The sequence below is a fragment of the Moschus berezovskii genome, chromosome 8, assembly GCF_049115385.1.
Source record: "Moschus berezovskii isolate FMDL1 chromosome 8, NW_MosBer_1.0, whole genome shotgun sequence".
NCBI lineage: Eukaryota > Metazoa > Chordata > Mammalia > Artiodactyla > Moschidae > Moschus > Moschus berezovskii.
In genome coordinates, this window is record NC_142467.1 from 102,888,424 (window position 1) to 102,898,321 (window position 9,898).

General features: G+C 41.1%; 1 protein-coding gene and 1 pseudogene across 1 annotated transcript; one reads left to right on the plus strand and one right to left on the minus strand.

Moving 5' to 3' along the window:
• The first annotated feature begins 822 nt into the window (after positions 1 to 822).
• LOC148777166 (olfactory receptor 7A10-like) lies at positions 823 to 1,866 on the plus strand. Its single transcript, XM_088839322.1, has one exon. It carries the CDS (start codon positions 823 to 825, stop codon positions 1,864 to 1,866), a length of 1,044 nt encoding a protein of 347 aa, XP_088695448.1.
• A 6,491-nt stretch (positions 1,867 to 8,357) lies between these two features.
• LOC129558118 (olfactory receptor 7A17-like) lies at positions 8,358 to 9,305 on the minus strand (annotated as a pseudogene).
• Positions 9,306 to 9,898: the final 593 nt, after the last annotated feature.

The following is a 9,898-nucleotide window of genomic DNA, read 5'->3' on the forward strand; positions in this document are numbered from 1 at the left end:
TCCTCCCAAATTAGTGTCTTTTTTAAAAACTAGAACATCTTAGACAGGTGCCTTCCCCAGGGCCTTTGCACTGGCTAATCTCTTTGCCAGGCACAAAGTTATCCTTGTGCCTGGCATGTTCATGGCTACTGCTCTCTCTTCCTTGAGGTCTCTGTTAAATGATAACTATCTTTTGCATGTCTTGCCTTAAATAATAGGAGCCCTTCATAAGTCTTTCCCTTATATGTGCTTTCAAATTTCTACATAGATCATTTCACCATCTCCCAAGGCATATATATCCTAGAGGAGAAAATGGCAACCCACTCCACTCTTCTGGTCTGAGAAATCCCATGGATAGATGGATAGAGGAGCCTGTCAGGCTACAGTACATGAGGTTACAAAGAGTCAGAAATGACCGAGCCCACACACACATGCACACACACACATACATATATCATAATATTTTTTCTTCATGGACAGATTTTTAAAGTTTTCATATTTCAGCACCCTATGCACATTGCTTATGTGCCTAGGTGCTCAGACAGCACCTGACATATTGTTCCACTCAATATATAGTGCCCAAAGGAATGAAAAAATTCCTCATTAAATATGTGGATTACATGACATCTTGGGGAAAATGCTGAAACTGGAACACATTTGCAAGTTAGAAATGACAGGGAATTTCCTAAAGAGGATCAAGTTCTTGCAAAATATTGAAATTAATTAAGAAATGTAATTAAATATAATAAAGAAAAATACAGATAGTATTTTTTCAATGCTATAATGGGCCTTTCTGTGAAAATGAATCATATTGTCATGTTTCTTTACAGTCAACATCAACAAATGGCACCAAGCAAGATAACAAAGGTTTCAGAATTTTTTCTTCTGGGATTTTCAGAGGAACCAGCACTGCAGCCCCTCATATTTGGTCTTTTCCTCTCCATGTACCTGGTCACTTTGTTTGGAAACCTGCTCATCATCCTGATCGTCATCTCAGACCCCCATCTCCACACTCCCATGTACTTCTTCCTCTCCAACCTGTCCTTCATAGACGTCTGCTTCACCTCCACCACCATCCCCAAGATGCTGCAGAACATATGGAAAGAGAGCCAAACCATCACCTATGAAGGCTGCATCATCCAGATGCATTTTTTCATACTGTTTGCAGGGTTGGATGACTTCCTCCTGACTGTGATGGCCTATGATCGGTTTGTGGCCATCTGCCATCCCTTGTACTACACAGTCATCATCAACCCCCAGCTCTGTGTAATTCTGGTTCTAGTTAGCTGGGTCATTAGTGTCCTGGATTCCTTGATAAAGACCTTCATGGTATCAAGGCTGTCCTTTTGTAGAGATGTGTTAATCCCTCACTATTTCTGTGAACCCAAACAGTTGGTCCAACTTGCCAGGTCTGACAACCGCCTTAATGAAATGGTCATGTATTTTGCAGCTGGGCTACTGGGTGGTGGTCCCTTCGCAGGTATATTTTACTCTTACTGTAAGATTGCTTCCTCCATATGTGGAATCTCATCAGTTCAGGGTAAATATAAAGCCTTTTCCACCTGTGTGTCTCACCTCTCAGTTGTCTCCTTATTTTATGGCACATGCCTAGGGGTGTACCTTAGCTCTGCTGCTACCCACAGCTCACATTCAAGTACAATCGCCTCAGTGATGTACACCGTGGTCACACCCATGCTGAACCCCTTCATCTACAGTCTGAGGAACAAAGACATAAAGAGGGCTCTGCAAGCATTCTTCAGAAAGGCAGCTCTAAAAAGACCAACGGTTGTGGGCAAAAGAAGGGAACATAATTTAAATTTTCAAAGCCTCAGGGTCAGAAATTATAAATCTCTGATCAGAATCTTTGATCAGACTGTGGAAAGATAATTTGCTCCTCTAGTTCTTGGAATTCCCATATTTTGACTTTGCCTCCTTCATTGCAATTTAGCTGATGCACACGATTAGGCTTAGTGATTTCTATCATATCCATTAGTTTTTCTCTTTTATGATTTTCCACTCTCTCAAATTTAAGAAATGGCAAGAAGCTCAGTTGCTAAGTTATGTCCAACTCTTTTTAACCCTTTGGACTGTAACCCGCCATGCTCCTCTCTCCATGTGATTCTCCAGGAAGAATACTGGAGAGGATTGCCATTTCCTTCTCCAGGGGATCTTCCTGACCTAGGGATTGAATCTGCGTTTCCTGTGCCTCCTGCAGTTCCAGGCAGATTCTTTACCACTGAGCCACATGGGAGGCCCTGGGAAATTATTATAATTGCCTTCCTTTCTGTTTCTTTTGACTGTTGTATCAGTATGCCATTGCTACATAACAATCTATCTTAAAAGCAAGTGATGTGACGTTGGTTTATTAAAATGGATGGTTTGGAATTGTGCTGATCTCTGCTGGGATCCTCCTGTGTATTTATTTACCTGAAAGTCAGCCGAGGAGGCTCTGTTGATCTTGGCTGAGCATTCTAATACACTGGGGAATCAGCTAGCTAAGTGTTGGTTTAGTCCCTAAGTCATGTCTGACTCTTGTGATCCATGCACTGTAGCCTGCCAGGCTCCTCTGTCCATGGGATTCTCCAAATGAGACTATTGGAGTGGGTTGCCATTTCCTTTTTAAAAGGATCTTCCCTACCCAGGTCTCCTGCATTGCAGGAAGATTCTTTACCGACTGAGCTATGAGGGAAGCCCCCAGCTGCTGCTGCTGCTGCTGCTGCTGCTAAGTCACCTCGTCGTGTCCGACTCTGTGTGACCCCATAGACGTCAGCCCACCAGGCTCCCCCGTCCCTGGGACTCTCCAGGCAAGAACACTGGAGTGGGTTGCCATTTCCTTCTCCAATGTGTGAAAGTGAAAAGTGAAAGTGAAGTCGCTCAGTCATGTCAGACTCGTAGCGACCGCATGGACTGCAGCCTACCAGGCTCCTACGTTATAGGCTGATTTATCATGTTCTTGGCTGGGACGGTGAAGCTCTGTTCTGTAGCTTCTCTTGAACTTGGGGTAGCCCAACTGGATTTATTAATGTTTTGAGGCAGAGTTATTTGAGAATTCAGCAGAAATGCACTAAGTCTTCTCAAGGCACACCGTTATTTTCACCAAATTCTATGGACTCAAGCAAATAAAAATCCTAAGTCTAGCCCAGATACAAAGGTAGAGAAAGAGACACCTCCTCCTAATGAAAGGTGCTTCATGTCACATTTCAAGAGACATGGGTACAGAGAAAGCTTCAGTTAGGGCCATCTCAACAAACTGTCCAACACAGGTGCAATTTCAATTTAGTAATATTTTATTTTTCTTCCACTTTCAATGGATGAATGATCTTAGAAAACACCAATATATATGCTTCTTTTTTTCATTTATTTTTATTCATATATCATTTGTTGAGATAATATAAGCTTCATGTATATAAACATCTTTTTTTTTTTCATTTCTGTATATGGGACAGAGCACTCAGAAGCAAAACTTTAGTTTCCATTCTTTATGATGAAGTCTATCCCCTTTAAGCAATTCACCCTACATGTTAGATCTTGTTTGCTTTGGAGTGCTCATTTACTAGCTTTGTTTGTTCATCCTGTTCCATATATGAGTGAAGTCAAAGGGTATTTATCTTCCTTTATCTATTTTATTTTACTTAGCAAAACACCCTCAAATTTTATCCATGTTGTTGCAAATGAAAGGTTTTATCTTTTTCATTCTGAGTAGTATTCAATTGTGTGTGTATGCATGTATATACACACACATTTACACATATTTCCCCCCTATATCTTGTCTATTTTAAATACTGTTGTGATCAACTTAAGGGTGCACGCATCTTTAAAAATTAGTGCTTTCATGTTTGGGAATAAATAGGATTGTCATAGCTGAATCATATGATAGTTCCTAATTATTTGGGGAATCTCTATTTTGTTTTCCATTGTAGCTGTACCAATTTAAGTTCACACCAATGAGGCACACATATATGGACAATTCGCTTATAATAAGCCAGTAGCATATGATGGAGAAAAGATTCTCTCTACAATAGAAAGGTTTCCCGTTTCTCCATATGATCACCAACATTTATTTCTTGCCTTTTTGATAATGCCATTGTAACAGGCGTGAGGTAATATCTCATTGTGGGTTTGATTTAATTTCCTTAATAATTACAGTAAGTAATTGTTTCCTTAATAACTACAGTAAGTGCCCTACATATGAACCTTTAAGTTGTCAGTTTTAAAATGTGAACATGTGTTCACATATCCAGTCATGTAAGTTAGTTCACGTGTCTGGCATCATCTGTAAAAGTTAGGTACCTAGGCTAACTTTGTTGGACTTAAATAGAACTTGGAACACACTCAGAAAAGAAGTTGTTCACAAGTAGGGGACTTAACAGAGTGCCGTTAAATATTTCTTCCTGTGTCAGTTGGCCATCTGTATGTCTTTCTGAGTGCTTCACTGGTGGCTCAGCTGGTGAAGAATCCTCCTGCAATGTAGGAGACCCAGGTTCGATCCCTGGGTCAGGAAGATCCCACAGAGAAGGGATAGGCTACCCACTCCAGTATTCTTGAAAAAAAAAATCTATTAAGGTCCTCTGCTCACTTAAAAGTCTAGTTCTTTTGTTGTTGTTGTTGTTGAGTTCTGTGAGTTATTTGTATATTTTAATATCAACTGCTTATCAGATATACCCCTTGTAAATATCTTCTTCCATTTGGTATTTTGTCTTTTCATTTTGTTAATGATTTCCTTTTCTATACAGTGTTTTCTTAGTATGATATAGAATCATTATTTATTCTTGGTTTTGTTTCCCTTGCCTAAGGAGATATATATCTAGAAAAGGTATTACTAAAACCAATGTCAAAAAGCTTATTAGCTTTGTCTTCTTTTTGGTGTCTTATGGATTCAGTCCCAGAGCTTACTGGCTGTGTTTCCTTTTGGTGTTTTATAAATTCAACCCCAAGGAAGGCAGAAGCAGGAGGAGAAGTGGCACCAACTCTGGCACACCAGCATCAGGTGCCTGCAGCATAGGGAGGAGCAGAGGTGGCAGTGGGGCATGGGACCCCGTCCCCCCCAGCTGCCTAGGTGTCCATGACCCTGTGTCCCCTGCTCCCACCTCCATCTCTGCAGTGTTAAAGCTGGCAAAGCTTACCACACTGGACATGCCATAGCACCCCTACCACCCCAGCTCCACTGCCTACCATCACCCTGCCCATATTGCAGCAGAGTCTGTGACCTAGGAGATCTCAGAGAAGCTACACAGAAAAGCATCACAAATGCATCAGAGAACTACCCACCCAGCATTCTAAGCAGCACACCAGCAACACTGACAGCAGCAAGGTACCAAAATCCCTGAGGCACAAAAGCAATAGCTAGGGCACAGGGTGACTCCTCTGACAGAGGTCATGAAGGGTCTAAAGTGCAGATTCATAAACAGAGGCAGCTCAGGTAGAAGAATTAAAAAAAAAAAAAAAAAGAAGCAAAGAAGCTGTATCGTGTCGCCACCTACTGGACAAAGAAAGAAAAAAGTTCTAACCTACTGAGCCCTTCAGCCCGCTGACCTCCCGGTGTGTTAGAACTCTCAGCAAACATCAACAGAAACTCCGCTGTTGAAATACAGGGGAATAAAGACATATGTATATTCCAGCAGAAATGTGCACAATTCATTACTATATAATGTTATTTGGTGAAACATAATGCTACAGCTGAAGCTTCAATAGTTTGGCCACCTCATGCGAAGAATTGCCTCAAACCCTGTATAGGAGACTGCAAAAGAGACATAGGTATATGGAACAGTCTTTGGGACTCTGTGGGAGAGGGTGAAAGTGGGATGATTTGGGAGCATGGCATTGTAGCATGTATATTATCATATGTGAAATGAATCACCAGTCCAGGTTCGACGCATGATACAGGATGCTTGGGGCTGGGGCACGGGGATGACCTAGAGGGAGGATATGGGGAAGAGGGAGGTGGGAGGGGGTTTCAAGAAAGGGAACGCATGTACACCCGGGGAGGATTCGTGTCAATGTATGGCAAAACCAACCAATATATTAATGTAAGGTAATTTGCCTCCAATAAAACTAAATAAATAAATAAAAAATAAACCAAAAAGATCAATTCAAAAGATTTGTTGAATTAGAAATAAAATATCTACCCACACACACACACACAAAAGACACTGATGCTGGGAAGGATTGGGGGCAGGAGGAGAAGGGGACGACAGAGAATGAGATGGCTGGATGGCATCACCGTCTCGATGGACATGAGTTTGAGTGAACTCCGGAAGTTGGTGATGGACAGGGAGGCCTGGCGTGCTGTGATTCATGCGGTCGCAAAGAGTCGGACACAACTGAGCGACTGAACTGAACTGAACTTAATGTTAAATCTGAAGGAGCTGAATCTCCAATACTTTGGGCACCTGATGCGAAGGGCTGACTTATTAGAAAAGACCCTGATGCTTGACAGATAGAAGGCAGGAGGAGATGTCAGAGGATGAGATGATAGGATAGCATTACCAACTCAATGGACATGAGTTTGAGCAAGCTCCGTGAGTTAGTGATGGACAGGGAAGCCTGGTGTGCTGCAGTCCATGGGGTCCCAAAGAGTCCAACAGAACTGAGTGACTGAACTGAACTGAATGTTAAATCATTTTCTTTCAGGATGGTTTGTTATATAGCAACAGATTGATGAAACAAAAATCAAAATACACAAAAATGAAGGCAATTATAAAAATTTGCTGATTTTTGTTTTTGCCATTTGTTTTGATATAGACACATTTATGATCATTCTATTATTCAAGACTTTTTTTTTTTTTTCCAGAAAGCTGTATCAAAATGTGACTTCATGGAGATTGCCTTCCAGGTGACCAGGGGAGCATGCAAAGAAATGAATGTTTATGAAGAAAAAATTGTGACTGGTTCACAGGACTGAGAAGGTATCCAAACTCTCACTTTAGTTACCCTATGATCATAATGATTGTAGAGATGCTGTTGTTGTTTATTCACTAAGTCATGTTTGACTCTTGTGACTCCATGTACTATAGCCTGCCAGGATCCTCTGTCCATGTGATTTCCCAGTCAAGAACACTGGAGTGGTTGCTGTTTCCTCATCCAGGAGAATCCTTCTTTCTCTGATTGTAGATGTATCTGATCATAAAGGGATGTGTATTAGATGTATTTATAATGTACATTCATCGTTCCTTAAATTACCGTATCTGTTTATAAAAGTGGGAAATATTTCACTTAGAAAAAATGAAAAGGTTCATGTGCAGGCAGAACTGTAGATTTTCAAGCAGAAATAAGAACAAAATCCAATTAAAAGCAGTAAAACAAGCCTTCGACTTCTTAACTCCAAAGTAACTCCAGCTTTACATGAATACTGATCTCCATAATTCAAGAAATAGATGCATAGTATGAAAAATGAAATCTTTTGCAAAATAACACAAAGTGTATCTTAACATTTTTCTTCATCATATTACACACGTCTTTTATGTCAAATGGTTCATTCAAACTCGTGTTCTGTTGGGAACTCTACCTGAAGACATGTATATGATAATCTATTTTTGCCAGTGACTGTGATGGTTCAGGGACTTCCCAAGTGGTGCTAGTGGTAAAGAACCCACCTGCCAATGCAGGAGGCTTAGATGGAGCTTGATCCCTGGGTCAGCAATATCCCCTGGAGGAGGAAATGGCAACCCACCCCTGTATTCTTGCCTGGAGAATCCCATGGACAGAGAAGCCTGGTGGGCTACAGTCCAGAGGGTTGCAAAGAGACAGGACTGAGCGTGTAAGCACAAACAAACAAGATAGGTATTGTGTAAGCAAAGCTGAATAAGGTATTAGAATCCTAAAAAGGCAAATAGAGTGACAACTAACAAGACATAGTGTATGTTAAAATTCAGAATATCAGGAAGAGCAGCTAAGGTGGTGATGCAAAGGAATGATGTATGCAAACATGAAATTATTGGTCTGAGATTTTCCTTGTTATAAACACATAAATAGCCATGAATGTTTTGAGTAGACCCCCCCCCCCATAGGAACAGTACAACTCCTGACTATTCTTTATTAAAATCAAAGAAAAGCATTTAATACTTTAAATATTATTTGAGAATACATTGTTCTTAAGAATTCTATCAATTTTCATGATAAACAGTAATTCCCATGTTGTTCAGGTCCAAAGTTCAAAACAAATTTGAAAGAGAGGGAAACCATAACATAAACAACTCTTGGATAAGAGGGAAATCACTAAGCTTAATCAAGTGAATTACATGAATTTATGAAGTAGGTGCAGTCAAAGAAATGGAAGCCCCAAGAAATAAATGAAAGGAGAAACTTCTACTTCCAGAATCTGATCAAAAATTGTAGTTTCTCCCTGTGAGGTTTTAAACATTTCATTCATGCTCCCTTCTTCAGCTTGGAACAACTGGCATTTTAATAGTTGTCATCCTAAAGAATGCTTTCAGAGCTATTTTTATGTCCTTGTTTCTCAGACTATAGATGAAGGGGTTCAGCATGGGTGTGACCACAATGTACATGCCCGAGGCTGTTGCAATTGAGTGTGAATTGTGAGTAGTAGCAGAGCTAACTCCTAAGCTCGTACAATAAAACAAGGCGACAACTGAGAGGTGAGACACACAGGTGGAAGAGACTTTAAGCTTCCCCTGAGCTGACATTATTCCACATATGGAGGAAACTATCTTACAGTAAGAGTAAACTATCACAGACAGGGGAGCACCAGCCAGCAGCCCAGCTGCGAAGAACATCACCCTGTCATGAAGAAAGCTGTCAGAACAGGCAAGTTGGACCATTTGATGGAGTTCACAGAAATAGTGAGGGATTTCCAGCTCCACAGGACAGTCTCGACACCATGAAGGTCTGTAACAAGGAGTGCAGGACACTGATGGCCCAGCTAACCAGAACCAGAATTCCACAGATTTGGGGATTCATGATGACCGTGTAGTGCAGCGGGTGGCAGATGGCCACAAAGCGGTCATAGGCCATCACAGTCAGGAGGAAGTCATCCAACCCTGCAAACAGGATTAAAAAAAAAAAAAAATCTAGGTGAGGCAGACTTCATAGGTAATAACTTGGCTCTGTGTCTGGATGTTCCACAGCATCTTTGGGATGGTGGTGGAGGTGAAGCAGATGTTTATGAAGGATGGGTTGGAGAGGAAGAAGTACGTGGGGGTGTGGAGTTGGGGGTCTGAGCTCACAGCCAGTTTGATGAGCAGTTTTACAAACACAGTGATCAGGTACATGCAGAGGAAAAGCCCAAATATGAAGGGTAGCAGTTCTGGTTCCTCTGAGAATCCCAGAATAAGAAATTCTGAATCTCCTGTGATGTTCCTCAGTGCCATGAGTGGAAGTGACTACAAGTAAAGGGAAAAAACATGACTAATTTTCATGCAAGTGGACATTAATCACATTGTTGAAATGCTACCTTATATATTTTGCAATTAGGAAATTAATGTCAATATTTTTTTTCATGCAATGAGTACACTGTTTTCGTAATCAAAATCTCCTAAAATCCAGTCATGGAGAATCAATATAGCAAATAAAATATATACAGCATGTCATCTGGTGACACATACTATGAATAAAATGAAAGCAACTATAAAGGGAAGAGTAAAGGAGGGATGCTATTTTTGTGGGTGTTCAAGTAAGACCACAAATAAGGTGACATTTGAACAGAGACCTCATGGAAGAGAGAACAAGAACCATGAACTTATCAGAAGTGTGTGCCTGGCAGGGAGAACAGCCAGTGCAAAGGCCCTGGGGAAGGTGCTTGTTTAAGATGTTCTAGTTGAAGAAAAGGAAGCCAGTGTGGTGAGGGAAATGAGAAGGAGGGAAAGTGAGGAGAGAAGGGGTCAGAGGAAGTTGAGGAACAAGGTGGTTCTGAAACTTCTGCTTCACAAGGCGTCAGACACGACTTACAGACTGACCAACAGCA

Coding starts and splice junctions, on each gene's coding strand:
- LOC148777166 (XM_088839322.1), top strand. CDS start 823: ATGGCACCAAGCAAGATAACAAAGGTTTCAGAATTTTTTCTTCTGGGA.